At 37.3% G+C, this 27,170-nt stretch overlaps 6 protein-coding genes across 8 annotated transcripts; 3 read left to right on the forward strand and 3 right to left on the reverse strand.

Moving 5' to 3' along the window:
- Positions 1-593: 593 nt before the first annotated feature.
- On the reverse strand, positions 594-11,002 carry LOC100642127 (diacylglycerol kinase eta-like). Its single transcript, XM_020008318.1, has 28 exons — positions 10,425-11,002; positions 8,994-9,044; positions 8,813-8,875; positions 8,665-8,745; positions 8,024-8,128; positions 7,694-7,826; positions 7,438-7,544; positions 7,129-7,254; positions 6,854-6,973; positions 6,606-6,671; positions 6,456-6,538; positions 6,143-6,251; positions 5,889-6,077; positions 5,042-5,653; positions 4,814-4,927; positions 4,397-4,478; positions 4,146-4,248; positions 3,961-4,071; positions 3,793-3,889; positions 3,606-3,670; positions 3,042-3,330; positions 2,781-2,956; positions 2,616-2,730; positions 1,742-1,828; positions 1,593-1,679; positions 1,376-1,547; positions 958-1,091; positions 594-794 (listed from the first exon to the last, which is right to left on the reverse strand). The coding sequence occupies exons 1-28, from the start codon at positions 10,731-10,733 to the stop codon at positions 690-692; spliced, it is 3,891 nt and encodes a 1,296-aa protein (XP_019863877.1). The 5' UTR covers positions 10,734-11,002; the 3' UTR covers positions 594-689.
- Positions 11,003-11,095: 93 nt separating this feature from the next.
- LOC100635136 (dehydrogenase/reductase SDR family member 12-like) lies at positions 11,096-14,529 on the reverse strand. 2 transcript variants are annotated; one of them, XM_003383610.3, is made up of 14 exons: positions 14,469-14,529; positions 14,229-14,416; positions 14,076-14,138; positions 13,958-14,028; positions 13,822-13,904; positions 13,573-13,668; positions 13,399-13,480; positions 13,131-13,192; positions 12,461-12,571; positions 12,268-12,340; positions 11,932-12,014; positions 11,647-11,719; positions 11,421-11,520; positions 11,096-11,357 (listed from the first exon to the last, which is right to left on the reverse strand). In XM_003383610.3, the coding sequence occupies exons 2-14, from the start codon at positions 14,309-14,311 to the stop codon at positions 11,300-11,302; spliced, it is 1,038 nt and encodes a 345-aa protein (XP_003383658.1). In that variant the 5' UTR covers positions 14,312-14,416; positions 14,469-14,529; the 3' UTR covers positions 11,096-11,299. The 2 variants fall into 2 exon arrangements, with proteins under 2 accessions (XP_003383658.1, XP_019863893.1); XM_020008334.1 differs by lacking the exon at positions 14,469-14,529 and having other exon boundaries at positions 14,229-14,458.
- A 44-nt stretch (positions 14,530-14,573) lies between these two features.
- On the reverse strand, positions 14,574-16,215 carry LOC100635259 (desumoylating isopeptidase 1-like). The gene is made up of 6 exons (XM_003383611.3): positions 16,096-16,215; positions 16,028-16,049; positions 15,914-15,983; positions 15,752-15,858; positions 14,993-15,115; positions 14,574-14,922 (listed from the first exon to the last, which is right to left on the reverse strand). The coding sequence occupies exons 1-6, from the start codon at positions 16,169-16,171 to the stop codon at positions 14,631-14,633; spliced, it is 690 nt and encodes a 229-aa protein (XP_003383659.1). The 5' UTR covers positions 16,172-16,215; the 3' UTR covers positions 14,574-14,630.
- A 23-nt stretch (positions 16,216-16,238) lies between these two features.
- LOC109593049 (uncharacterized) lies at positions 16,239-21,921 on the forward strand. Its single transcript, XM_020008311.1, has 3 exons — positions 16,239-16,322; positions 16,382-16,572; positions 16,863-21,921. The coding sequence occupies exons 2-3, from the start codon at positions 16,428-16,430 to the stop codon at positions 21,716-21,718; spliced, it is 5,001 nt and encodes a 1,666-aa protein (XP_019863870.1). The 5' UTR covers positions 16,239-16,322; positions 16,382-16,427; the 3' UTR covers positions 21,719-21,921.
- A 261-nt stretch (positions 21,922-22,182) lies between these two features.
- Positions 22,183-24,160, forward strand: LOC100631602 (putative methyltransferase NSUN6). Its single transcript, XM_011411503.2, has 10 exons — positions 22,183-22,273; positions 22,322-22,382; positions 22,442-22,591; positions 22,641-22,842; positions 22,895-23,051; positions 23,101-23,305; positions 23,365-23,518; positions 23,568-23,722; positions 23,767-23,892; positions 23,938-24,160. The coding sequence occupies exons 2-10, from the start codon at positions 22,329-22,331 to the stop codon at positions 24,103-24,105; spliced, it is 1,371 nt and encodes a 456-aa protein (XP_011409805.2). The 5' UTR covers positions 22,183-22,273; positions 22,322-22,328; the 3' UTR covers positions 24,106-24,160.
- A 54-nt stretch (positions 24,161-24,214) lies between these two features.
- On the forward strand, positions 24,215-26,997 carry LOC100631729 (phosphatidylinositol 5-phosphate 4-kinase type-2 beta-like). Of its 2 annotated transcripts, none has more exons than XM_003383668.3 (11): positions 24,215-24,453; positions 24,506-24,603; positions 24,653-24,749; positions 24,822-24,974; positions 25,049-25,234; positions 25,374-25,487; positions 25,972-26,134; positions 26,180-26,296; positions 26,342-26,494; positions 26,570-26,670; positions 26,727-26,997. In XM_003383668.3, exons 1-11 carry the CDS (start codon positions 24,304-24,306, stop codon positions 26,805-26,807), a joined length of 1,413 nt encoding a protein of 470 aa, XP_003383716.3. In that variant the 5' UTR covers positions 24,215-24,303; the 3' UTR covers positions 26,808-26,997. The 2 variants fall into 2 exon arrangements, with proteins under 2 accessions (XP_003383716.3, XP_019863884.1); XM_020008325.1 differs by having other exon boundaries at positions 26,345-26,494.
- Positions 26,998-27,170: the final 173 nt, after the last annotated feature.

Consider the following 27,170-nt stretch of genomic DNA (forward strand, 5'->3'; position numbering starts at 1 on the left):
TCTAATATTATTAGTATTATATATAATTATAATACAACAATAGAATTGATGAAAACATAGCAATGAAAGAATGCGAATCGTATGGTGTCAGTAAAGCAGTAATTTATGAGGAGTGTGGTGATAAAGTTAACGAATCTACTACTGATGATAAACCAGTTAAACCTGTTGTTATTGTTGATGAACCACCTGCTGCTGCTGTACCTCCTGCTGTTTATGAAGCATTGGATACTGATGATGTCATACACCATGTTGATGACATTAATATATATGAAACATGAACTACACTTACTCTATGCATACATGCATGCTGCTGTAGTGTGACAAATATTAGAATGAAAAATGTCACAAATTGTGTAAGTTTTATTATTTTTAATAAAAATTATAATTTTGAATGTTCCCAAAAAGTAAATCCTGGAAATAGCACACTATGATTTATAGTCAAACCACAATGAATAAAAATCTTTTGTAAAAATTAAAATAGCAATAATGATAATAGTTAATAATAATAATAATAATAATAATAATAATAATAATAATAATAATAATAATAATAATAATAATAATAATAATAATAATAATAATAATGATACACATGATGTTTAAGATTATTAAAAGAAGTAGCAGTACACAATCACACACACACACACCCTCAGACACAAGGACAGTATAGCAGCTGTCAATATGTACAGTTATTTCGTTAGTCGTCTCTCGCTTAGAGAATTCTTGGGAGATCTTAGAGTTTGAAGTGCCTGACGCATTTTAGTTTGAACACTAATTTTATCAATACCAAGAGCCTATGAGCAAAGAATAAAATAATAAAAGAATAGTCATAGCAAATATATGTACATACACATGTACATAATTATTAGATTGAACTATATAATAAGCAAGATGTACTCTTTAAACAAGCAAATCTCTCCTTTCTTTCTCTTTCCCCTATTTCTCATTTCCTCTTACATGCATGTCTTCAGTTTTCATAGACAGGAGTTGTTTTCCATCACATCCAATGGAGCATGTAGCAGTAATGCACTCACTGAAACCAATGCCATCCAACCAGTGACAAACATCATCAATAGTCCAGTCTGGGACATCTACATGTAACAATAAATAGTAAACAGTGTGAGAAAGGGATTCATGTAATGCAAAGAAAAACATGTACTATTGGCAATAATAGCTACATGTACATGTACATACATGTATTTTACATTTTTACTGTTGCAAGTTACAGATGTACTATTGGTATAAATATGTATATTAAAAAATTAGGAGCTACATGTATTTTACTGTTGCAAGTTACAGTAACGGTATCATACTTTTTCCATATATATATTTATTGTTGCATTAAGTTACAGTCAAGAAGGTACATGTATCATACCTTTTCCTATATTCTCAATAACTCTATTGCTAGCAGATATCATTTCAGCATTGACAAGATGACCGGATCTCTCCCTATGTGATGTTAGTACCGGTGACCGGGCATGAGGATCATGATGGACAGTTCTGTGTACTAGGACCGAGTCCGAAGCTCTCCTAGAGGTTCTCTGTAACTATTTTGAGGATGGTATCATGTGATTGTCATGTGATGAGCTTACCAGTGGGTGAGGTATCATGACTCGCTTTACTTGGACTTCAACTACTTTGACTAGTTGTCTGATCTCTTCTTCTTTCTCTATCGATATCTTAAAAGAAAGGGACAGGAAAAGAATAAAAATTAAAGTAATGGAGCATTGATGTAACTTACCTTCTCCATGTTGAGGAACCACAGTGTCTCCTGAAGGAGGGACTTCACTGTTCTCTCAACATCTTGCAAATGCTCTAAATCAGCAGTCTAATAATGATAATAATCATGATAATAATAATAATATTGATAATAGTCATATGTAAAAGTATAAACTCTAATAAACTTGGCCAACACCTTCAAAAAATCTAATTTTGATTGGAATTACCTGAAACTTTCTACAAAACATAAGAACATGTATATGCATCAGGAAAAATTATAAAAATCAAAAATTCTCTCCTTTTTATTTTTGGCAAAATTTGACTCGAGACCATGTACTATAGTACAGGGACTTTAACCCGATTTTGGAGCAACTTCAAAAATTCATAAAAAATCTAATTTTGATTGGAATCACCTGAAACTTTCTACAAAACATAAGAACATGTATATGCATCAGGAAAAATTATAAAAATTAAAAATTCTCTCCTTTTCATTTTTGGCGAAATTTGACTCGAGACCATGTACTATAGTACAGGGACTTTGACCTGATTTTGGAGGAACTTCAAAAATTCGTAAAAAATCTAATTTTGGTTGGAATTACCTGAAACTTTCTACAAAACATAAAAACATGTACATGTATATGCATAAGGAAAAATTATAAAAATGAAAAATCCTCTCCTTTTCATNTTTGGCAAAATTTGACTCAATTAGTACAGGGTTGACCTGATTTTGAAGCGACTTTAAAATTTTGTAAAAAATCTAATTTTGATTGGAATTACCTGAAACTTTCTACACAACATAAAAACATGTATCCCATATAATTTAATTTCATTAAATTACTCATCAAAAAATGTAATAAATTTCCCCTAGTCTACATGTATGTACACATGTAGCTTACATCAGACACAACATCAAGTGAAGGGAAGACTCTATCAAGACACACAGTAGCAGCTGCAATATGTGAAGCAATATCAAAATGAAAGTCAGCATTATGCTCTGACTCTGCCTGAAGACTAAAGGAAAAATAAAGTAAAGTAAACTAAATATTATCCTGTTCCTTTACCAGTCAATGAGTGGGCGGACTGTTGCATTTATTTCCTGATATTTCTTGATCTCATCAGTCGTGAGTGCTTCCTGAAGATTAATGACTGATGGAGAAGTCAATGGAAGTTCTGGGCCTCCTCCTCCTCCTCCAACCGGCTGCCTTTGAGACCAAGACTCTAAACTTTGAACAAACGCCTATAAATTAAAAATATTATAATTAAAGTACAGTACACATTAGTAAAAATGAAGACATATTAACAGTGTAAAATTAAAGATTTACTTTATCTTTCACGATCATCTTTGCTCTATTTTTGTGGCTGATTAATATGACACCAGGGTCCTGAGACCACGCCTCCCCATCCACCTGGACCATTACTTGTGTATGTAGCGTCACTTTTGCCGTCCGACACTGAGCCAACCGCTGGTTTTGAATACCAAGGACTTTCGCTGTTGCCACGTGCATAAAACCAGTCACTCCGGCAACCTCAAGTAACTTATCGTCGATTGACGGAGCAGAGAAACCTTCCTTCTCTCTCTCGGTACCCCAGAAGTTAGTACCAGACATATAACTAATAATAATGATTGAGACATGACTATGTATACGGCCATATAGTGTAGGTAGTGTATTGTTAGAACAGGCTTAAGTGTGATAGTCTACTATATCAGTTTTTGGGAGCTACAAGTATCACGAACAAGATAAGCTTGCTTATTAGGAAACTGAAAGTATAAATATAGAACTATTGTTTTTATAATAATTAATTGAATTAATCATTATATAACTTGATATGTACATGTACATGTAAGTCATGCAAAGGGAGTCATAAAGATATAGAAAATGAATTACCTCGGTATGTTAAGAAACACGAGCCCTTGAAGTCTTTGAGGCAATTGAATTTCTTTCCCATCGCACTAAACATACAATACACAACAACAGTAATTCATACACATAGTATAGTTTATACTAAGAATGATGAGTGTGAGGTTGGTTTTAAAATGATATCACATACATGTATGTGATATGTTTGACATACCTCAAGTTTCAATTTCCTCTCCAAGTTCTTTTGTGTGTTAGTAAAGAATTCTCTACCTCCTAAATATCCATACAATATCTTATTTTTAGTGCGATTCCTATCAAAATATTTCCATTATCAACATTAGTATTAGTACTATCATTGCTGTATTTTTGTTTTTTTACTAACTTGAATTGTCCAGGATTTTCTTCACGTCTAGTGTGAAACTCGTAAGCTATCTTTGCATCAAATCCAATCCCAAAATAATTATTCATACAATAGAGCTCTTTCATATCCGAACTGCAGAGGAGAGAAAAAGGAAGAGGAGGGGGAGAGAGGTCACATGATGTTCTTAGTCTAGTATCGTGACTTACAAGAAATGTTCTGTTTCTTCGCTAGCTCTTGCACTAGGAGAAGGTTGACAGATTATTTGAGGAGGAGTCAAGTCAGTAATGACCTCTTGCTGTGTATCAACAACTGAAAAAGAGAGAGAGAGAAAGAGAGAGAGAGAGAGAGAGAGAGAGAGAGAGAGAGAGAGAGAGAGAGAGAGAGAGAAAGAGAAAGAGAGAGAGAGAGAGAGAGAGAGAGTAATAATTTTCATTTCTTTATGGTGTGTACTGTGTACCTTTCTCTGTCATATCTATGACATTTTGAACTGCTTTCTTTAAACTGTTGGCTCTAGCCATGAGACAATCACGTGACTGAAACTAAAAACAAACCCAAACAATAATACCCAACACACAACACAATAAGTATAGAAAACCTAAAAATACAAAACTTCAATGCACAATACAATAACTGTAAATGGAACACAGTAATGTTCACAGCGATCAAATTGCCAATAGGGTTTGCACGCCCAAGATTACTCTATTTCTCATTTCAGTAATCATACATGTACATGTACGTTGTATGTACATTGTACATGTATGTACATGTATTTATGTGTGCAAGGAAATTATCATTAAATATCAGAACTAAGCTCCAAGTTTTATGTACATGTACATGTACATGCATGGTAATTATAGTGGAATAGAACACTTACTACTTTTGTCTTTGGTTGTGCGTTAGAGTTGGTCCTTTCCTCATTATTAGGGGTACCCACATCATTATTGAGAGTCAATATCAGCTTCCTTAACTTATCGTTTAACACTGAGCACTATAAAGAGGAGAAACGAACATTTAAAGTATTCAAATGACAAAAAGAAGACAAGGATGACAATACACATTTAAATAGTAAAAAAAGAAAATAAAATTAGAAAATTTTTATAACCTTTTGCATGAGTGGATCATTGGTAAACTCGTCTTCACTGAGGTTCACTTTCTGCTGTCCTTGCAGTGATAGCACAAACTGACTCACCAACTCACACAAAACCTGAGCAGAACTAATAACATCAGTCTCATTCTCTGAGAGCAACACTGTCGATATGTGCGACATCACAGACGACTGCAACGTACTACACGTATCCTTTAGACGAATTTTAGGCGAACTAGACAGTGCAAGGGTTTTTGGAGGACTACGAGATTTACGAGTCAAAGCCGTATCATCAGGTACTATATGAAGAGTCTCTCCTTCTTCCTCAACCTTTTCCTCCTTACTCTCTCCACCATCGTCACTGGGTTCGTCTGCTGGAGCAGTGCCAATGGACGAGGTTCTTGAGTGAGCGCTGTGATACTGAGAGGAACCAGACGAGACTGTTGATATCGTATCTAATGGAACGGTGAGGGTATTCAAATGGGTGTGGTCAAGTGTAGGCGGAGTGCTAGGTGAGCAAGCGGGATGAGACGGAGAGGAGAAAGACCTTGAGGGGTCGTCAGGAGATACTAATATTTGAGATTTACTATCAACACTGCCGACTGATCTGCTTCTCTGGAAATTCTTAACCTACATGTACAATGTAAGTTTAAAAATAAAGGGTAAAATTAATTGCTATGCTGCAAAATTTAAATCACAAAAATTATGCATCTTTATTGCCACATAGTGCAGTTTGGAAGCTATTTGTGAAAATATTATCCACAAAATCTAAGGCTTATGATGCGAAATTATCCAATATATGTTACTGAAAGGAAAAGAACACAGTGCTACGATAACAAAGTAAGAGGAAGTGATGAAAGCTTACCAAATCATGAGCATCAACACTAGTATCAGTAGTGAACCAAACACTCCATCGGTCTAATAGCCTGTAAGATGAACACTCCATTTCATTCAATAGCGTCGGTATCTTCTCTTCATCTGAACATTGTCCACCCCAACCTAACACTCTCGCTAAATCGTTACCTGTCCCCAATGGAACCACACCTACCATACACTATACATAAATGTATAGCGGGAAGTAAAGGTCAATGGGTTAATGGGTTTAGGTTTGTGACTGACTTTTGAGTGCAAGTGCAGTTTGTCAATGGTTGATAGCACCCAGCCAATGCTACCGTCACCGCCGAAAACAAGAACACGAAACTTATTGAATCTTTGAAATAATAGGAGACTAGAGAATGTGGATAAAAATGGAGAGTAATATAATCAAAAGGTAATAGCTAAGGCATAAGCAACCACAATGTCATAAAGTTATGTGTTTAGTGTTTAGTGTCTGTTGTGGTCTGTGCTGTAATGTTAGTTATGTTCATAGTCATGTATGTGGGTGATCTGTGCATGATGAATCTAAGGGATAGTGTGGATTAGAAGTGTGTACCCTGATTCTGGTCCTGATATAGCCAAATCAAAAACTTGCAATGGATTCAACCAATACTTGAGTCGCCTCAAGAATCTAACACCCTGAGAAAGGAGAGAGAGAAAAAGGGAGGATGATAAGCTGTGTTTAGTTTGTTGTATAAAGTCAAACCTTATTGTCGCCGCTCTTAGAATTGACAAAAGCCAAAACCGGATCATGTGATGGGAGTTTCAAAGGCTATACAAGGGAAGGGGAGAGAAACAGTTAGGGGGAGAGAAAGGAAGGAGGCCAACAAAGAGAATGTCAAGTATGTCTGGGTATTCATTACAAATGGCAATAAGGGCATCGTTATTGCTCAAGTATGGACTGAAGGAAGCATACACTGAGAGTGGTAGCATGACAGACACTGAGCAACTAACCTCCCACATTCCTTTTACAATGTCATTGGACTGTTGTATGGCTGATGGAGGGAGAGTGGAGAGATTCAGCGAGCCGAGTGTACAGGGAGTTGTAACGGAGTCTTTGCAATCAGCATGCACCTTCATGTACATGTAGGAAGAAAAAATAGAAAGAAAAGCACACATAAATAATTAAATTAAATGAAAGATGTAGCTTAGAGAAGAAGATTATAGTGAAAAAAGAGAGTGTTTAAAAATGTGATGTATTCAGAAATCTACAGTTGAACTAAACTTACAGTTCCTTTACACCAAAGACAACGGAAATCCTGTAATCTTATCAAACTTCCACAGGCCCTCTTGCACACCGAACACTTAGAGCCAGAGGGAAGGTTACCCTCCATCCATTGATGAGGGAAAGAAAGCTAAAGAAGAGGAGAGGAGAGGAGTGATCGAACTACACGTGTACATGTACTTGTAGATCGTGTAAAATTACATTTGTAATTGAAACATAAGTACATGAGAACCGAACATTTATAATTAGTACATTTATGTATCATATCAGCTATAGAACATGTGTAGAACATATAAGTACAAATTTGACTTACATCTTGAGATACTTTCACACCGTCAGACTCAAGATTAGTCCTAGTTGCCCACTTGCACTTTTGATTGACAGAAAAGACACAATGTCTGTGACACTTGAACTTGCACACTATGAAAAGGAAAGAAAACCAACCAATCAAATCATAGCAGTCAAATGTAATCACACACTAAAGTGACAATATGTTCATACAGAGTAGTACAGTGATAAAGGTTTAGGGTTTCCTTTATCTGTTTCACACCAACGTTAATTGGTAGTACCTTCACACGAGAGACCTTTGAATGTAACGCGACCGAGAGCCTCACCACAAACATTACAATAGACAGGGCGAGGGTGAGAGCAGGAGAACCAGCTGTGCTGACCATCGAGATGATGAAAACTATCAAGTATCTCCTAAAATAATAAACATCATTATATTAAGCATGTATAAGTACATGTAATGTATTAACTATAAGTTTACTGTCAATCAGCTATAGACTCTATGTAAGTATGCATGTATATTATGTAAATGTACATGTAAATGTACATGTACATGTGTTGATATTGTGTGTGTGTTTGTGTGTGCGTGTGTTAAGGTTATGGCCACTGACTGCATTGTTTGCCCTTTGAACCGATTGCTTGATTGCAGTGAGCCATTCCTCCATTTCTTTACGACTGTTGGCTACTAATATAACATTCTGATGTGGCGTCATTATCTACAGGAGGAGAGAAAGGAAGATGCTTGTATTTAAACTTATAACATTCCTGTTTATTATTTTTCTAAAGCAAAAAGTATTTAATAACAACTAAAATGTCACCATAAACTCATAACACTATATACAGCAGGATTATAATTGCACTAACTGTATATATATATATATATATATATATACTTATAGTATGATCTTATGCTGTACTATTCTACAGCTCATGGCACATAATCAGTGCATCGTGATTAAACCCTGAACCCTGTTAACAATTTTGAATACATATTTGCAGCATGTTATAATGAATAGCATCCATTCTACTGAATAATAATCAATAATGCAATCAGCATGTACTAAGGTCTCAGTCACTCATTTATCAGGTACACGTAATTGCTTTAATAGTGCATTATTAATAGCAGTAGTGCTAATACGCATGTACATGTATTAATACGCAATGAAGATAAGGTTTCTGTACTGTTAATAAGCTTATTTAAAGTGTCTCTATATCCTCTTCATTCAGTATACAATGAGCTATTGACACTCACAGTGAAACTGTTGTTAACATTCTGTGTGCTGTTCTCAACTAGCGTAGCATCCTTTAGTAACACTTCCTCTCTTAGTTTGTCCTACAGCACAAACATCATAATGAAATTGAGGAAGCATTCTTAGCGGTATAACATAGCTTTCTCTTACTTCTTTCTTCTTTGTCATAAACATCTTGTGATTCTCAACTGAGCAATAACGCTTCACCAACCTCTGATATAAGAGAAGGAGAGAGAGAGAGAGAGAGAGAGTGGGGGAGAGAGTGAAGAAAGAAAGAGAAAGAAAGGGTGAAAGCTCAATACAGTATGTAATTGAGTCCAAACAATCTTACTCCTAAAGTTTTTGTTTGTCTTAATAGATGTCCCTGTTTATAAATAGTCACCTACATGCACAAAAATAAAGACACAATAATATAATAATGTCACCTCTCGCTGTCCCTTTTCTGTTTCCTTCTCTCTCTCTCTCTCTCTCTCTCTCTCTCTCTCTCTCTCTCTCTCTCTCTCTTTCTCTCTCTCTCTCTCTTTCTCTCTCACTCTTAATTAGTGAAAGGGTAGCCTGATCTAGTGTGTGCATGATCTATCTTAATAATAATAATTTTCAATATATACACTGTGTACATAGAATCCATTATGACTTGGCAGTATTTCAATACACAGAATCATACAAAGTACATTGAGAGCATAATAACATTACAAATAATAACACATTCACTGAAAATTCACACACATACGTACACAAACATCTAACGATACTGAAACACATACATGTATGCGTAATAACATCAATTTTAAAAATCAAATCTTCTTGTAGTCTTTCTTATTTCTATTGCTACGCGACTTCTTTCCTTTCTTTTTCTTTTTGCTTGACTTCTCATTTCCGTTTGGCAGTTTTGACTTGACCTTGTGCTTCACATATGGCTTGGCAAAGCAACACAGCTGCTTCCAAAAGAAACAGCGATACTTTGACTTAATGAAGAAATGACCAAAAACCTTCAATGCCACTTTCTGCTTCCAATTCATCACAGCTGATAGCTACTGCAGTGGTTCCACACGGCAAATAAATAAATAAATAAGATAGAAGCTTCAAATAAAAGCAACAAGATCAAAATATGTTCTGGGCAAAAAAATTTCCAAAAATATTTTGCTGGATATGGGCAATTGCTTAATCAGTCAAGCTATTATCTGGCATCCAAAAATTCCATCCAAGTGTTGATTGTTATTTGGAAGAGATAATGTCTGAATAATGATCATCCAAAGAGCAAAATATTACTGTAAAACACCAGGAGGAAGGAAGGATGGAAGGAAAGTGATCTAATGATAAACTTGATCCTTTTCCTTGAACACGGAGGATTAAGAATGAAATTGGAGACTTGCTAGATGCAACACATATATAATAATTATTGGCACAAAGTATCCTGCAATGCCAAAAGCTCCAACTGTTGTTTAGCACAAAAAAGGACGCGGACTGACAGAAAAAGGAATTACATTTCGCTCGCTAATGGAAAGGAACAAGCGGAAACATGGCCAGACTATACAAGATAACAGCACAATACAAAATAATATTATCAATCTCTTTTGTCGGGTTGCGTATAACTACAGCAGGTGCGTGGATGTATGCGTCTTGTTCACATATTTTCACTGAACATAAATAGTCATATATAATATCAACAAGACTCCTTAAAACCAGAGTCAAAGTAAAGGACAATACCGCTCTACAACCCGTCAACACTCAACCACAGACCGTGATACACGTACGTACGCACCTGTGGTACAAAGGTGGAGGAAGAGGAGGAGGGAGAGTGGCTGTGATGAAGACTGATCCTCCTGTGGTGCCGGTCCTCGTCCTCTGCCAGCTCTCTTTCTATTCCCATTTTCATGCTCATGAGCATCTCGTCCTCCATTTTGCGACTATCATCATGTTCCTCCTCGCTACAATAGCTCTCATCTTCCGAGTCCAGAATGGCGGGGCAGGTTGTAACTCTGGTAGGGCAGGTTGTAGCTCTGGTAATGATGCGGCGGGTTACTAAATTCCCTTTCAGATTAGAGTCATCTTCTGGCTGCAGATCCTCCATTAGTTGGCCTTTAAACAAATAGTACACTAGCTATAGTATTTCTTTCTTTCCAAAAACTACACAGTGACTGAAGGAGATCAACCTTTATCAAACATACGCCCACGTACCCATCTCATCCCGACCGCAAAACGTGCAGATCCTGTGGGTGGATCTGTAACCTTACCCTGCAGTATCTATGCTACTATGGTTGGATCACTTACACACATCAAAAAACTCTCCCCCTCCTTCCCTCACTATATCATGTTGCTTCTATGTTGCATCTCCATTTTGCACAAAAGTTAAAACCAGTGCATTTACATAGCAACTGCATCATATATGAAGATTGTATCTATTAAATGTGTACGTGAGTGATTTTACACAAATTTGGCTGCAAATATTCTCAAGATTTCCTTTATTAATAAAACAATAATACCAATAACATATATATAATACTGTATCTGCATAAACAAGTGCAATATTGAAAGCACAAACAACCTCATTTAAATGTAATAATCTGTTATTATTATTGTTGCATTGTATCATTACTACTGTATATTGTATGAGTATGTCCATATCATGCATGTATTTTAAAAAGCAGATTTCAATTTCAATTGCTCAGTTGGCTGATCTTCTGATGGCAAAAACCTGCAAACACAAATGAATAAAGAGAATGATAAAGAGACGGTAAATTAATAGTAATTGTTATACTTTGATTTTAGTTGCTCTAGCCTTTCCATGAGTGTAGCCTCCTCCACATCACTGGAGTGAGACCTTGCTAGAGGAAGATGCTCTGACACAGCCGTTCTGTCTAATGATAAGAGTAACAATATGAAAGCTTATCTATTATCGTAACATCCTTAAATCTATACCACACTCTCTCTTCATTTTTTTAATATTTAAACTGTAGTCTCAATGATTATTTTATGGGGGGTACCTTGAAAGAAAAGGCCTGAAGGTAGTTTGAGATTTCTGGCAGCAATACACAACCAAGTAATAGTATCAGCACCCTAAAAGAGAAAGAGAACAGTGACTATATCCAAACAGTAAATTGATCATTTATAGAATTTCTTTTCTTTACATGATTACTGAAAGCTATCATTTCATGTGGTCAGGAATTCTTTGTATTTTAATTATAAAAATACCCCAACAGGTCACCTGTACTACACGGGTACTACCGTACCTTCCCCACGGACTAAATAAGGTGAGGGGTATCTCATACCTGTTCTGGAGTGCGTAGCTTGTCACCCATCTTGGCACTGAAGTCTGGCATTGAAGTCTGAACGGCCACAGTAGCTGCCCAACCTTTTGGGAAAATTAACACATACATGTATACACTTTAGCCAAGTGCTACATTTTCATTTAACATGTACATGTACACTTGGCACAAGACCATCAACACCGAAAATAATTACAAATCAGACACTAAAGGTGCGAGGCATCTCCCCTATAGTTGTTTGAGAGGTATAAGGCTCTAACTTGTATCTACTCAAAAGTCTCAAATGCTTCACACGCGCCCACACATTATTTGAAACACGCCCACGCACTCACAACCAACCTGGATGCATTGATGAGAAGTGAATGTTGGGATATTTGACTGCCCACAGGCGAGACATGACAACCTGCTGTCTCTGCACGTTTGACAAGAAAAAAACAGAGAGGAAGGAAAGAGAGAAAGAAAAGAAAGAGAAAGGGAGTGAGTCGGAGAATGAGGAAGAGTTAGTAAGGATATGCTTCATTTAGTTTCATACTTTGTTTTGACCGTAAGCAAATGTCCCGTCAAACTTATCCTGTCTTGCAGCAAGGTTTAAATCATAAGGATCTAATTTCTCAGTGTACATACCACCTGAAGATACAGTCACCTATACACACATGAATTATCAATCAATTGGATTATGAGATAAACATCACTGTACATCTATTTACTACACAGAGTTTAGCTATAAAGCTACAGTACTGACTAAAACAAACAAGCTTTGTAATTACTGTTGTTGTTTTGTCACATTGTTGCCAGATAAGTACACAACAAGACAATTATAAAAATGGAAGTCTTGGCAAAGATTATACGCTCTGATATCACTGCCAAAAACAATTGGCATAATAATAAAAAACAAGATAGTGTAATGTAGCTAATAAATTGGACTTTTTACAAATTTTTAAAGTTAGACCAAAATCCCTGTACTATAGTACAGGGCCTGGGCCAAATTTTGTCAAAAATGGCTAAGAAAGAATTCTTAATTTTTATAATTTTTTCTAATACATATACATGTTCTTATGTTATGTAGAAAGTTTGAGTTGATTCCAATAAAATTGGATTTGTTACAAATTTTTTAAGTTGCTAAAAAATTGGGCCGAATAACACTTAATTTATACAGGAAACCAAATGAACACTCATTGATTTGTCATGAACCCTTCACTTACCACTTGTGCAGAAGAGCTCCTGCTAAGAGATGGTAATAGCTCGGTAGTTAATATATAAGTACCTATCAATAATACACAAAAATAAAAATAAAATAAAATAATAATAATAATAATAATATATTATTATTATTATTATTATTAATACATCTATGCACAAACTAATTGTTTTTATTTCATACAAATTAATTTCAATTGAGGTGACTAATTCAACGTAACTGCATTACTCAACATAGCTCTAGCAAATAGTTATTATAATTAATTGATTTACCTAATGTGTTTGTAGCAAAGTTAGTCTCTAACTCATTTTCGTCCAATTTATACTCATGAATCATGCATCCAGCATTATTCACCTAGAGATACAATAAAAATAATTATTATTGTACTCCGATCCACTTTTCTCTTTCTCTCCTTTTCCTCTCTGTCTCTTTATACTGATACATACCAACACATCTAGTTGCTTTTCAGAAGATACAAAATCCCGTGCAAATTTGACGATGTCACGAGGTTTTGACAAATCAAGAAGATGAAGGTGAACTTTCTAAATATAAAAAGACTCACTCAAACAGGAATCAGACTTGCTAATTATATAAATATACACAATAATAAAATTACATTAACTTTCACATCTCTCTAATTTTAAAAGAGGCTAAAGTCCATTCTTCCTTCTTTTCCTACTCTCTTTTGGTCTCACTTCATTTCCTGATTCATTTATGACCTCGTCTTTAGCTTTTAATCCTCTCGTCTCATTACGACAGACCATATGAACAGTTGCACCTGTACAACATATACATGTCACCAAGCCACACCCATTAACCCAACCCACCAACCTCTCTTTGCTAGCTCTAATGCTGTGCACTTTCCTAGTCCACTGTTAGACCCAGTGATCATATAACTTAGACTGTGAGAGAGAATATAATAAAAGATACAATATCCACTTTAACTTACTTGCTAATGTCAACGTCAAGGTCTTCATCATTGAAATTTCTAGCAGCAGTTTCATATCCACCCCTTAGGATTACATGTAATTCATATAATTAAATTATTTATTTTTTGTTTTTTATTATTATTGTTACTTCCTTTCCCTCCCTACTAATCTACCTGGTGAACTCTTTCATTCCTTTAGTATACCACACTATGTTCCTGTACACAGTCCCACCAGCAAACAGTGCCTTTAATGACATTATGTCTTCAGGTTGAGTGAATAGTCCTAGGAAAATGGCAACGAGAGAGACGACTAGTGTTACAAGGATTGCTGCTGTATGCCAGTATCCACACTTATTAGAGTGCTGCATGTGATTCAAGTGCGAGTTATGCTTTGTTACACAATTTTTTACTTACAAGCTCGAGCTGCTTTGCTTTGATGCTTTCCACTAGGTGTGGCTTGTCATATAGACACGCCTTCTTGATAAGTTTTAACGCCCACGCAAATAATTACATACAAGCTAGTATAAATTGTTCAGAAATTAGAAATACACAATAGTTGATAATATAAAAAGATTGTTATATTTTCAGCGACCTAGCCAGCAAACAGACCAAAGCTTTATCAGCATCACCATTGCATTTATCCAACTCCTTGAGTGCTTCAGACCGTGAGAACCCCTTTGATGTAATCTTTAAAATGTCAGACTCTGGGAAAGACTGGGATCCTCCTGTCGCTGTGGGAGCAGGTCTTGCTGTGCTAGTACTAGTAGACTGTCTTGCTTGAGGAGGAGCAGCTGGCAATGGTTGCTCAAAATTTCCTCTTATATTTTGCATCTGATCAAGCATTGGTTTAATCTGAGCACCAAATGGACTGAGGAGAAAAAAAAGAGAGAAAGTTTGGGATTTTTTATTTGATGTCATCGGTAGTAGATTCAACATACGTTTCCAGGACCTCCTGTGGTAGATTAGATATATGTTCAGGTATACTCCTACTGGTAAGGAACTGTGCTATCTCATTTGAGAAAGTGTTGCAATTGTTAGTAAAAAGATTATACGTTTGATTGCTAAAAAAAGATAGAGAAACAAAAAATGATGGTCATGGTCAAATGATTGAGTAACTTTATAAATTCATAAAAAATCTAATTTTGATTGGAATTAGCTGAAACTTTCTACACAGCATAAGAACATGTATATGCATCAGAAAAAATTATAAAAATAGAGAATTCTCTCCTAGTCATTTTTGGTGAAATTTGGCCAAAGTCCCTGTACTATAGTACAGGGACTTTGGCTCAATTTTTTAGTAACTTTAAAAAATTCATAAAAAATCCAATTTTGATCGGAATCAGGTTAAACTTTCTAGACAACATAAGAACATGTATATGTATCAGGAAAAATTATAAAAATGGAGAATTCTCTCCTAGTCATTTTTGGTGAGATTTGGCCAAAGTCCCTGTACTATAGTACAGGGACTTTGGCTCGATTTTTGAGTAACTTTAAAAATTCGTAAAAAATCCAATTTTGATCAGAATCAGGTTAAACTTTCTACACAACATAAAAACATGCATATGTATCAGGAAAAAGTATAAAAATGGAGAATTCTCTCCTAGTCAATTTTGACGACATGCCCTGTACAGGCCTGGCCGTAATTTTAAAAAATTCATAAAAGTCAAATTTTGATCAATAAAAAAAATAAACAATACCTAAACTGAGCAGATATATCTTTTAGATAGTCACGAAAAATCTCCTCGGGCACATCCGTCTCCCCAAGGTCCTCGACTTGATGAGGAGGTCCCATTACTGTACCGCCCTGTCATTAAAAATAATTAATTTCAATAAACAGTGTTGGTAATTTCTAACTTTACCGGGTGTGTGTGCATTATTCCTTCCCCTCCATAGAACCATTCCTTACCATAAACCACAATGCCTGTATGCCTAAATTTTTATGTTATTAATAATACATTAAAAAAACAAAATACCATATTCCATTGATTTGCTTCCCTAAAAATATTAAAATAAGCACAATTAGTTTTAATCAAATCCTCACCGAGGAACAGTGCTGAGAATTGAGAGGCTAATCCCATAGAAAGATCATAAATATATACCTGAACCTTTTGAGGCATTTTGCTGCAAGTTTGGCCACGCCCTAGACACACCTATTTCCTGATTTTAACCTCCACACCCTTTCAGCCCCACCCAAGTCAATCAGTTGCACCACATAAAGCAATCCATTCTTTTGCTTTATCATTTTGGGGTTTTGTGCAATATTTATCAGTAAGTTCCAGCATATAAGAAGAGAATAAATACATTACAACTGTATATTCTTTTATTAGATTGACTGAGCATCGAGTAAAGAGGAAAGAGCGAGATAAACACGTCATGGCAGCAGAGTCAGGGCTAACAGAAGAGCTTGAAACACTCCGGTCTATCTACACTAGTGAAGAACTAGCTGTAATTCAAGAGGGAGAGACAACTGTTATATATAATTACAACTCTTCGATAAAACTGACTATTAAATTGAATGGTGAGTAATATATTGATGGCCTAATTTTATGTTCAGAAAGTTTGAACTGATTCTAACTGTAAATTGAGTTATGAGTGTCTAAAAAGCAGGGTTGACTGAAATGATATATTGAAATATTTTTACAGCTTGTTTGCACCTCAACTTATGTCTCAAGGTGCTAACAAGACTTGTACAGGAATCTTAAATAATTTAAAAATAAACGAATTTTATTGAAATGTTTAACTTATGGGAATATATTAATACTTTCACTGATCAATTTTTAAAATTGATTATTTATTATATCTTTGTAGCTCCTTATCCTGCGTCCCTCCCATCCATAACTGCCCCCTCTCATCTTTCAAGCCTTGGACTCATCAGCCATCTTGAGTCTGTGGCGACACCTCTCCTTGGTACTCCAATGCTTTATGCAATCATTGATGCTGCTAAAGACTGGCTGGATGGCCATGCCCTCAGCTTAGCCCCTCCCACTGGAGGAGGGAAAGAGAGAGGGGATAAATCTCCCTCACCCATAGCTGCTTCGTCTCAAACTACATGCAAGTTTTATTTGCAAGGAAAATGTAGATTTGGCGACAAATGCAAGAACTATCATCCCGGAGCTAAGACTCAGACTGATACCCATACCAAACAAACTGATACTCATACCAGTGCTAGTACTCGGACTCAAACCAAAACCAAAGGAACCAAAACTGAGGCAAGCAACGGAGGAGGAGGAGGTTCTTCATCAAAGAAGACTGATGAAAGAGATGATGAAGATGGCTTTAATTCAAAGAAAGATAAAATGAGAACAGCAACTGAAGTCATATCACGAATACTATGGGACCCTGACTTACCCTCTGAAGAGTTTTCCGTCGGGTATCTTGATAGATTTATTGGGATATTAGAGAAACCTTTCAAAGAGTTCAGTTGGGAGGACATATCTACAGTAGGAGCTAATGTACTAGCGGTACCAAAGCATCGGATACAGTACTTCAAGTACAAGGATCTTATAGTATGGGACAAACGGAATCAAACTGATAACTTCTTTGGATCAAGAGGAGGCCAGACAATACAAGAGATAGTAACTAAGAATCAACAAGCCACTGCCTCACCTCAAGCATCTTCTGATGACCAAGAGTCCCTCAGTCTCTTAGAAGCTGAAACTGAGTATGAACCTGAATCAACAGAGAAGACTTCTCGCTACTATAGCGACGTTACCCGTCCCACCCACTTTGTCTGTCTTCACATTAACGATCAAGAAGTCGTAGATGAAGTAAAGAAAGTCGTGTCACATGTGACTGGTCTTAACCCACAGCTAAAAGAAGGTTTAATTAATATACGAGCGCTTCACGTCACGCTGTGCATGGTAAGACTGACCAGCGATGAACAGATAGAGAAGGCAAAGACTGTACTCCAATCAGCCAGGCTTCAGTTCATATCTTTACTGCCTTCATGTACACAATTAGCATTCACTGGTGTAGATAATTTCAGGGAGAGACTCATTTATGTTAAAATGAAAGAAGAGCCGTCTCTTTCTAAATTTGTCTCTCATCTGATAGAGCAGTTCCAACTAGCTGGTCTTAAGACCCCAGGGAATCACGAGGAATACACTCCACATATAACCATTGTGAAGCTATCCCGACCAATGCAGAGAGAGCTAAAAACAGATATTATCAACCCAGCCTGTTACCAGCCATACCTCAGCCACTCTCTTGGACAACAGCCAGTTAGTAGTGTTTATCTGTGCTCCATGCATGCTCCTGCTCAGGAGGATGGGTTCTATCTTCGTTACTCTACGCTATCTAATTCCCTCCTGGGTCTCCCCGAGTCGTTTGTGAGTCTGGTACAGAATCAGTTTGGGTTGTTAGCTGATTTGGGGTATTTGAGTGAGACTGATCGAGATGCTCTCCTCTCTGATTTGAGATCAACCGTTCAAGATCAAAACGAAGAGAGATTTGACGAAATCATTGAAGAGCTGATGCGCCTCAATAAAGAAGCAATGTCATTTGAGTCCCTCTTTACATTACAACCTTGTGTCGTTATTCTTAGAGGTCTGCCGGGCTCAGGAAAATCTTTTCTAGCCTCACACTGTCAAGAAGTACTCAAGAATACAACAAAGACAGTCATTTTATCTGCCGATGATTATTTCACAGGTAGAAGGGGAGAAGAGGAGAGGGAGTATGTCTTTAATCCTGCCACTGCATACAAGGCGCATCAACACGTCCTGCACCAGTTCCTCTCTTCACTTGCTAATGGGGTCAAACTAGTCATCATTGACAATACCAACACACAGCTATGGGAGTACAGGATATACACTCATATATGCGACGTGCTTGGATATCCTTATCACATATTAGAGATACCATTCCTCTCTTCTTCTAATTTAGCTGAGCTGTATCGATCCCGTAACGTGCACGGCATACAACCGCCAGCGATTGTTAAAATGAGCCAACGCTGGGAGGAAGATGAGAGGAGAATACTAGTACCGCCAAAACTAGTCTACCCTCGTTCCTCCTCCTCCTCCTCTTTGGAGCCCCCATCTTATTCTCTACTCTCTTTATGTGGTACACAATCCTCTTCTCTCACTGATCTTGCCAATTCCGATTGCAAGATAGTACCTGTCTATACTGGCCTATTCCTCTCTGTTGAGTCACAGTGGGAGCTACTCAAAACATATCGTCCTGCCCACTCGGATCTATTTGGGTCTCACGTGACACTACACTTTAAACCCACGGCCCGTCAATTAGGGGAACTCCCTCTTGGGAAGAGAGTCCAAGTGCAGGTACTGGGTGAGTCTGATAATGGACGAGTCCAAGCTGTTGTTGTTGAGTTGCCTAGTCATGTGACTAGTGAGAATAAGAGCCCCCACATTACTATATCAACAGTACCAGGCCTGCCTCCTAAGCTGGCTAATGCCATGCTCCAGTCTAAATTAATTAAACAGAATAAACTGATTTATCTTGAAGGAGTTCTTGGACTTGTGGTGCGTCAAGCCACACGAGAGGAGAGAGAGGGGAAAGAGTTAATGGATGAGTCTCTCTCTTCTCTATCATTTCACACCATCACATCACAGACTGAATTGAAGTCGATTGCTCCTAAGCTGCTATACACTGATAATGATGAGGCTAGTCCTGTTGCTACGTCGATTCCTTATAAAGAAAATGCTGGGATACTCACAGGGGAGCAGGAAATCACACAATTATTTATATTTGATTTTGATGGTACGTTATTCATTCCTCCTGGTAACTATGAAGGGAGGAGAGAATACGAGAGATTGACTGGCAAGAAATGGCACAGAAAGGGTTGGCTGACTCATGCAGACTCTCTCCTACCTCCTCTTCATGTACAGCCCGGCCCTGCTCTCTCGGACTATCGCTCTCATGATAACAGAGCTGGGAGTTACACTGTGATACTGACTGGACGCACTGACAGTGTTAGACTGGGACTAGTGTATGTATTGGAGAAATCACAGCTGTATCCACAAAGGATCATATGTAAACCTAATGAGACGAGTGAGACTACCTCTGCATACAAAATGAGAGTTGTTAAGGAGTTACTTGAGGAGCTACCTAATGTCAACCTGGTGAAATTTTGGGATGATATTGCCGAGAATTTATCTGCTATACAGCGCCTGGCTACTCAAAAGGGAAAGGGTTTTGGTCGTCCTGTTCAGTTTGAGATCATTGATGCTACCAAAATGAGTGACATTCATGGGGACATTCGATCCCCAAAGAAGCGTCTCCCTAATCCAGTGACACAGTTTGGGTCTTACCTACAAGGATACCTCACTCTTCACGGCCTCCTTCCTTCCCTTGATCACAAGGCAGGGATACAAGAAGGACTACTCTTTATCTCCACCCAGTTTGCTAAACTTGTTCACTACAACGGAGACCCACTGAACCTCTCGTACGAATTTGGTTCTAGTCCACTCAATCGTATTGGTGATGTTGATGTTTGTCTCTTAGCTCCACCTGGCCACACTCACATAGAATGGCTCCAGCTATTAGCAAAAGAGCTAGAAGCTTGTGGCATGAAGTATGTGCATGTTGGACACAGCTCAAGATGCCCACGTCTTAAGATATTACTCCAATTCTCTCACACTCCTAACATTGAGTTTGATATTGTTATAGCAATAGTACATAAGGAAGAGTTCTTTAGCAGAGGAGGAGAGGGAAAGATGTCAGCCTCGAAGGTGGGAGAGACAAGAGAGGCTGGGGACAGTGTTAGTAAGATTGCTATTAGTGGTGCCTTGTTTATGGAGAGGATAGAGAGTATGGTTAAGAGGACTGGTGTCTCACTGGAGACAATAGGAGGAATGGTTGAAATGACATTACAGCTACTAATGGCCAAGAGAGAGAAGGGCAATGCATATCATTGCATTAGGAGCTTTCACATTGTTAAACTACTCATTGATTATATTGATAGCCACTCTCAATTACCCTCACTTAATCATGATGAGCTGTTCAAATCATTCATCTATCATGTCTCTCAGATGACGTTCGACAATTGGAAGAACCTCCTCACCGAGTTTGTTCCCGAAGAGTACATACCACGACTCATGAGTATCTTTAAAGAAGCAAGTACCATACTATCAGTAGAGACCATCTCATTGCCAGTATATGAGGATATACTGAAGAGGAGTGTGTTCCCACCTGATGGATATACTCCTGTTGAAATAAGACTGTCTGGTACTGACAGTTTGAAGAAATGGAAGTCAAGGATGCTGATAGAGGCTAGACTACCTTCTTATATACGGCAGCTCCTCTCCCGTGGTCTGGATGTAGTGTCTAATGGTAATAAGAATAATGACAGGTTCTGTTTTGCTGTGCCTCAGTCCGATTCGTCAAAAGGAATCCTTCAACAAGTCCTGAGACCTTTCTGGAATGAAATGGCTGATATCAAGAAAGAGGATGGAGTCTCTATCCACCTAACATTAGGATTACCTACTGATGCACAATCACATGTTAATGCTGCTACTGATTCAAGAGCCAGGGGCGTGTTGGAGTCTGTTAGATTGTTTGTATCATCAGAGCAGAGGGAGCTGCACCTGCCCTCATCACTCACAGCTCATACTAGATTACTGGTTCATGAAACTGCCGAGACATTAGGTCTAGCTCATAGTTCAGTTGGTAAAGGGAATAACAGACACATTGTACTGAAGAAATTATAACTTTATTTATAAATTTTACTTTGAGTTTGTAAATTTTGAAGAGATTTGTAGTGAGTCTATTATTTTTTTGTTTTTACTTCAGTATAATTATTGTGTTAAAAGTGCTACTATTGCATTGACCTGTGCATTCCAAGTCTGTGGGAGTAAGAGTATTATAGTTTAAGCTTGAATCATTTTGCTTGAGTGAATTTTGTTAAAAACCAGCATTCTAGCATCAACTGGAGGGTGGGGCTAAATGAAGGCGTGGCTCTATCCACGTGGAGTTGTAAGTTGTAATGGGGGACAGATTAAGTGATTTGCCCCCAGCCTATCAAGCCAGAATAAAAGCAGGATTAAAGATATCTGCCGTTTGGGCTGGATTTATACTAACATCAGCTGGTATATTTATCTGTAGTAAACCTTACCTTGATAGGAGGAGGGAGGAAAGAGAAAAGGCTGCCCTAGTCTCAGACCCTTCCTCAGAAAGCGAAGGGGCGGGGCAAGAGACTAAGGCTGCCCAGAATATTAATATTATTGATAAGGACTCTGATAAGGAAAAGATTCCTTCATGAAATAGTAAATTAGTATTTTGTTTATTAATTATTTGTCCTCTTTTTTTTAAAGGTGAAATATGGAACAAACTAAATTTATGGCGTATTTAAAAGAACTATTTGAACCTTTGTGTGTAAGCACTATAATTAGTAACACTGCTATTAATAAATTATTATATATTTAATTGATCAGAATCAATTATCACTTCATGTCGGTGATGTCATAGAAAATTTGTGTGCTGAATTAGCCACACCTCCTTTAACGAGCTCAGTCAGAGTAAATACCTTAAAAACTCCAATAGTATCTGAAGGAGTTGAGTCAGTCAAAGACGTATTAGAAAAGGTTTGAATATTAGCCACCGACAAAAAGATATTAATTGCTCGTGCTTTAGTATTGCAGAGAGAGAAATTGCAGTACCTCTATATCAATGAGTGTCCATCCTTTATTGCCTGATGTATTATTAATTGAAGGAAGTGGCCCACATTCTGATCTGAGACTCTACGATAAAGAAATTCTTGTTGAAATGACTTGTGGTCAATCCGTTCTTCGAGGGGCCGACGTTTATGGGCCTGGAATCCTTGGTGCTCCGAAAGGTTCCTAAACTAATATTTAGCTGGGAATTATTTCCATTTTTTTAATATTCAGATTTATTTATTGGAGAGTCAGTCTCAGTGTATGCTGATTCTGGGAATGAGAGCAGGAAAGGTTTGGTTAAGAAATATGACGGGCCTAAGGTTTACATCGGTAACGGCAAAGCCTGTCAGACCAGGGCAGACTGGTTTGGACCATCTGCTAAAAGCAGGTATTATGTATTATGTCAAATTAAAAATTTTATTTTAGATTTCATATAGTGGATTGGCTATAAGAATGACGGACCCTCTCTATATTTCTCCCTCACTCAATGAAATGCTGTTAAATGATGTTGCATTTCCACAGAGTTTGCCATCACTGGTAGTGTCACACGTACTTAAACCGACCGAGACCGACCGGGTATTAGATATGTGTGCAGCACCAGGTGGTAAGGCAACTCACCTAGCTACACTAATGAGAAATAAAGTTAGTATGATAATTTTAAAAATTATGACCAAAATTGTTGGAAATCGGTCATTTCAAAGGGAGTAATAATAGCCCTGGATAGATCAGCTGGAAAAATGAAGTCATTGAAGCACAATGTCAAGAGATTTGGTTTGACTAATGTCCATTGCTTTCATCATGATTCAACAGCTGCTTGCTCTAGCAAATCAGATGATGCTTCTTCTCAAAGAAACTGTATGAGCGTATCATTTATTATAATTTTATTTTCCTTGCAATGTATTAGTCCCTGGGCCCCCTCCTTATCCACCTGCATTTTTTGACAAGGTCCTATTGGATGCTCCTTGCAGTGGACTGGGTCAAAGACCTAGGTTTAACTTTTCAATAAATTTAACAGACTTCACATCACTGCCTCTCTATCAGAAGAAACTATTAGCTCAGGTATTAATTTTTTATTCAATCCAGCTACCTTGACTCTCTTGTAGGCTGTCCTATTACTAAAGCCAGGTGGTAAGTTACTCTATTCGACCTGTTCTTTGTCACCTGAGGAAAATGAAGCTCAAGTGAAGTGGCTGCTCTCAACATTCAAAGAAATGATTCTAATTGAGCAAGTAAGAGTGATTATGCTTTCCTAATCGATCACTCCTTCTCTTTAGTCTCCAGTGATTGGATACCCTGGCCTTAGCATGTTTGAATTGTCGCGTGAAGAATGCTTGAAACTTCAAAGATTTGGTCCAGCTGCATTTAATAAGCAGCTATCATCTTCACCTCTTTCTCTTGATACCATTGGGTTCTTCATTGCACTGTTTGAAAAGAAAAATTAAAAATGAAGAAAATAAAGCTCAAGTTGTTTGACACAATAATTTTGAATGGCCGTCTTAAAAAAATTTGTTCAACGCCCACGTGTGTGGGGGCGTGTCAGAGGCGTGGTATCGAATGATAAAAAGTAAAAATCTTTAAGAAAGGGCAAAGCGTCGGTTGCTCCTGCTAGTCCAGTCGTAGAGTTTTATCCTTTATAAAGAATGCCTGGAGGGGTAGGAAAGAATAAAGGAGCCAGTACCGGGTCCGTTCATCAGAAGAGCAGACACGTTAAAGCCAAGAAACAAAAGAAAAGGTTTATGAGGGCAAAAGACCCAATTCAAGCCGTCTTTATGTGGGGGATACAGCACAGTGTAAGAGATACATCTCACTAGTATGTATGCGCCTCTCTCTCTTTTTCTCCAGATTAATGAAATAATGCTACAGCCAGAACCCTCTCTATTGCTTGAGGAAGACTTTAAAGCTTTCAGTAAGATCCGAGTCGAGAATCAACATTACAGCAAGTGAGTAGGCGAGGTTTGTTTGTTTGTTAATCCTCTCATGTCAAAACAGAGAGTACCTCCCCGGCCATTTCAAATTCAAAGAATATTGCCCGATTGTATTTCATGACCTTCGGAAAAGATTTAAGATCGATGACTACGACTACATGGTATACGAAAATTATGTTTGCTCTCTTTTTATCTTCTTCTTCCTTCCTCTCTCTCTCTCTCTCTCTCTCTAGTCTTCTTTGACTCAGCATGCTCATCTAGCGATGGACAATCCTGGGAGAAGCGGTTCTACTTTCTTTGTAACGAGTGACAAGAAGCTAATCATCAAATCCTTGAGCTCTGAGGAAGTTGCATTGTTACATCAGATATTGCAACCATACCATGCAGTGAGATAAGATTATTTAATCACTATTATATTCTCTTTCTCTCCCCCTTCTCTCTCCCTCTCTCTCTATCTTAGCACATAGTAACACAAGAGGGTCAAACTCTCCTTCCTCAATATCTTGGCATGTATAGGCTAACAGTCAATAGTGCCGAGACGTATTGGATAGTAATGAGAAATATACTGAGCCACAAGTACAAGACACATCTCAAGTTTGATCTGAAAGGATCCACTGTTGACAGGGCGGCCAGTGAAAAGGAAAAGGTGTGATAATACAACATGTGTACACGTACATTTATGTAATTGCGTATATTATAATATTGACATGTGATATGCCACCACCTACGCATTCTCTCCTTTTCTCTACTTTCCCTCCTCCTCCTCCTCTTCTCTCTCCCCTCAGGCTAAAATAAGACCAACTTTAAAGGATAATGATTTCATTCAAATGGAACGCAAGATAATGATTGGCGATGCATCAAAAGCTTCTTTCTTATCCATACTTGAATCTGATGTTGGAGTGAGTTTACATACATGTAGTGTACATATACTGTGATTGGAATCTGCTCACAGTTTTTACCTACCTACAGGCTACATGTAGCATACTGTAGAACTTGTACAATGTGCATGTAATAGTATTGGTTGATAATAGTGTAAAAGAGTAATTGTATTTTTGAATTTAGAGTTTATTTCCAAGGGTGCTATATTGTTATTATGTTGTACAGCAAGTTTGAGCTGATTCAAATTGAAACTGAATTTTTTTACGAATTTTCAGAGTTACTCAAAAATTGGGCCAAAGTCCCTGTACTATAGTACAGTGTCCTGGTCCGAATTTTGCCAAAAATGACTAGGAGAGAATTCTTCATTTTTATAATTTTTTCTGATACATATACATGTTCTTATGTTGTGTAGCAAGTTTGAACTGATTCCGATCGAAATTAGATTTTTTACGAATTTTTAATTGATTCAAAATTTGAAATTCATTCTTTTTAATTTTTATATAGCTGCTAGAAAAATTGAACCTAATGGATTACAGTTTGCTGGTTGGTATAACAGATTTCGGAGCTGCTCCCACGGACTCAGATGACGAAGAATGGCTGGATGACGACGATGTTGATTTCTCTGGTGACGAACTAAGAGAAGACTCACCTACCTCACCTCTCCCTGGTAAGCCCCGCCCATTAATCATGCCCACTAATCTTACACTAATAGATGATATGGGGAAGAGCAACGTTGAGGGTGAACCGACTTCCCCTGTACCTCCAACAGGTGCATCTCCTCCTAAAGCGGAGGAGCTTGTTGTCATCAAAGAAGACGAAGTCATTGAGAGTAACTGATGATATCAAAACTAACCAAAAATTTATTTTTTATTAGAAGAACCTTCTGGAAGTCCAACTGGTGCCGCGTCACCAGTGTATCGGCCGATACTGGTCAACGGAGAGAAGGAAGTGGTTCAAGCTAAGGCAGACGGTTATTATCCTATCATTGATAAGTCTGTAGACATATTTGCTGTACTGTCTCTACCAGGTTAGAGAGAGAAATTTTAGAATCTGTTTAATTTTGATTTTTACTTTTTGTTTATTATTATTTATTTTGATAAAGAATCGAGGAAGGAAGTATATTACATTGCAATTATTGATGTACTGACTAACTATGGTGCCAGGAAGAGAGCAGCACATGCTGCTAAGACAATGAAGCATGGAGTAAGAAAAAAATAATGTTTTCAATATTACTACTCTCCTCTCTTTGTCTCTCCTAGCATGGTGCTGAAATATCGACAGTTAAACCTGGACAATACGCAAGACGGTTTTTAGATTTTGTACACAAAAGCATCCAGTGAACTAAGATAATAATAAAATCACTGTGTTTGTGTGTTTAATGGTGTTGTATGGGTAGTCCTTCTCTTTCTTACAAGGAATGGAGCATGGGTTAACTATGCAATACCGTGTGTATGTACGTGTGTGTGTGTTTGTTATCTTTTATTGAATAATGTTTGTATCATGTGATTTTCACGTGACAGAGTCCTCGTATGTATTGACATTATCCCTATTAATATTATTATTATCATTATTATTATTATTACTGTTATTATTATTATTATTATTATTATTATTACTATTATTATTATTATTGGGAAAATCGAAATCCCAAAAATTATTGAAAAAATTAAGTATTAACGCCCCCGCATTTAGTCCCACCTCAT

The sequence above is a fragment of the Amphimedon queenslandica genome, unplaced genomic scaffold (assembly GCF_000090795.2).
Source record: "Amphimedon queenslandica unplaced genomic scaffold, v1.1 AMPQUscaffold_13508, whole genome shotgun sequence".
NCBI classification, from domain to species: domain Eukaryota; kingdom Metazoa; phylum Porifera; class Demospongiae; order Haplosclerida; family Niphatidae; genus Amphimedon; species Amphimedon queenslandica.

Bases quoted from the DNA above. Each gene is read 5' to 3' on its own strand.
- LOC100642127 (XM_020008318.1), bottom strand. From the start codon at position 10,733: ATGGAGGATCTGCAGCCAGAAGATGACTCTAATCTGAAAGGGAATTTA. The intron at 6,974-7,128 runs GTAAGTTTAGTT...ATGTACATGAAG, and splicing joins GTCTTTGGTGTAAAGGAACT to GTGCATGCTGATTGCAAAGA. The intron at 1,829-2,615 runs GTAAGCTACATG...TATCATTATTAG, and splicing joins CACTTGATGTTGTGTCTGAT to ACTGCTGATTTAGAGCATTT.
- LOC100635136 (XM_020008334.1), bottom strand. From the start codon at position 14,422: ATGCAGCACTCTAATAAGTGTGGATACTGGCATACAGCAGCAATCCTT. The intron at 13,905-13,957 runs GTTGGTGGGTTG...TATGTTGTACAG, and splicing joins ATTAGAGCTAGCAAAGAGAG to GTGCAACTGTTCATATGGTC. The intron at 11,720-11,931 runs GTATGAGATACC...TTTCTCTTTTAG, and splicing joins AGCTACGCACTCCAGAACAG to GGTGCTGATACTATTACTTG.
- LOC100635259 (XM_003383611.3), bottom strand. From the start codon at position 16,171: ATGCCTCAAAAGGTTCAGGTATATATTTATGATCTTTCTATGGGATTA. The intron at 16,050-16,095 runs GTGAGGATTTGA...TAATATTTTTAG, and splicing joins ATTCTCAGCACTGTTCCTCG to GGAAGCAAATCAATGGAATA. The intron at 14,923-14,992 runs GTATGTTGAATC...TTTTCTCCTCAG, and splicing joins CCACAGGAGGTCCTGGAAAC to TCCATTTGGTGCTCAGATTA.
- LOC109593049 (XM_020008311.1), top strand. From the start codon at position 16,428: ATGGCAGCAGAGTCAGGGCTAACAGAAGAGCTTGAAACACTCCGGTCT. The intron at 16,573-16,862 runs GTGAGTAATATA...ATATCTTTGTAG, and splicing joins ACTGACTATTAAATTGAATG to CTCCTTATCCTGCGTCCCTC.
- LOC100631602 (XM_011411503.2), top strand. From the start codon at position 22,329: ATGGAACAAACTAAATTTATGGCGTATTTAAAAGAACTATTTGAACCT. The intron at 23,052-23,100 runs GTATTATGTATT...GATTTCATATAG, and splicing joins GGACCATCTGCTAAAAGCAG to TGGATTGGCTATAAGAATGA. The intron at 23,723-23,766 runs GTATTAATTTTT...ACTCTCTTGTAG, and splicing joins AGAAGAAACTATTAGCTCAG to GCTGTCCTATTACTAAAGCC.
- LOC100631729 (XM_003383668.3), top strand. From the start codon at position 24,304: ATGCCTGGAGGGGTAGGAAAGAATAAAGGAGCCAGTACCGGGTCCGTT. The intron at 26,135-26,179 runs GTAAGCCCCGCC...TTACACTAATAG, and splicing joins ACCTACCTCACCTCTCCCTG to ATGATATGGGGAAGAGCAAC. The intron at 26,671-26,726 runs GTAAGAAAAAAA...TGTCTCTCCTAG, and splicing joins CTAAGACAATGAAGCATGGA to CATGGTGCTGAAATATCGAC.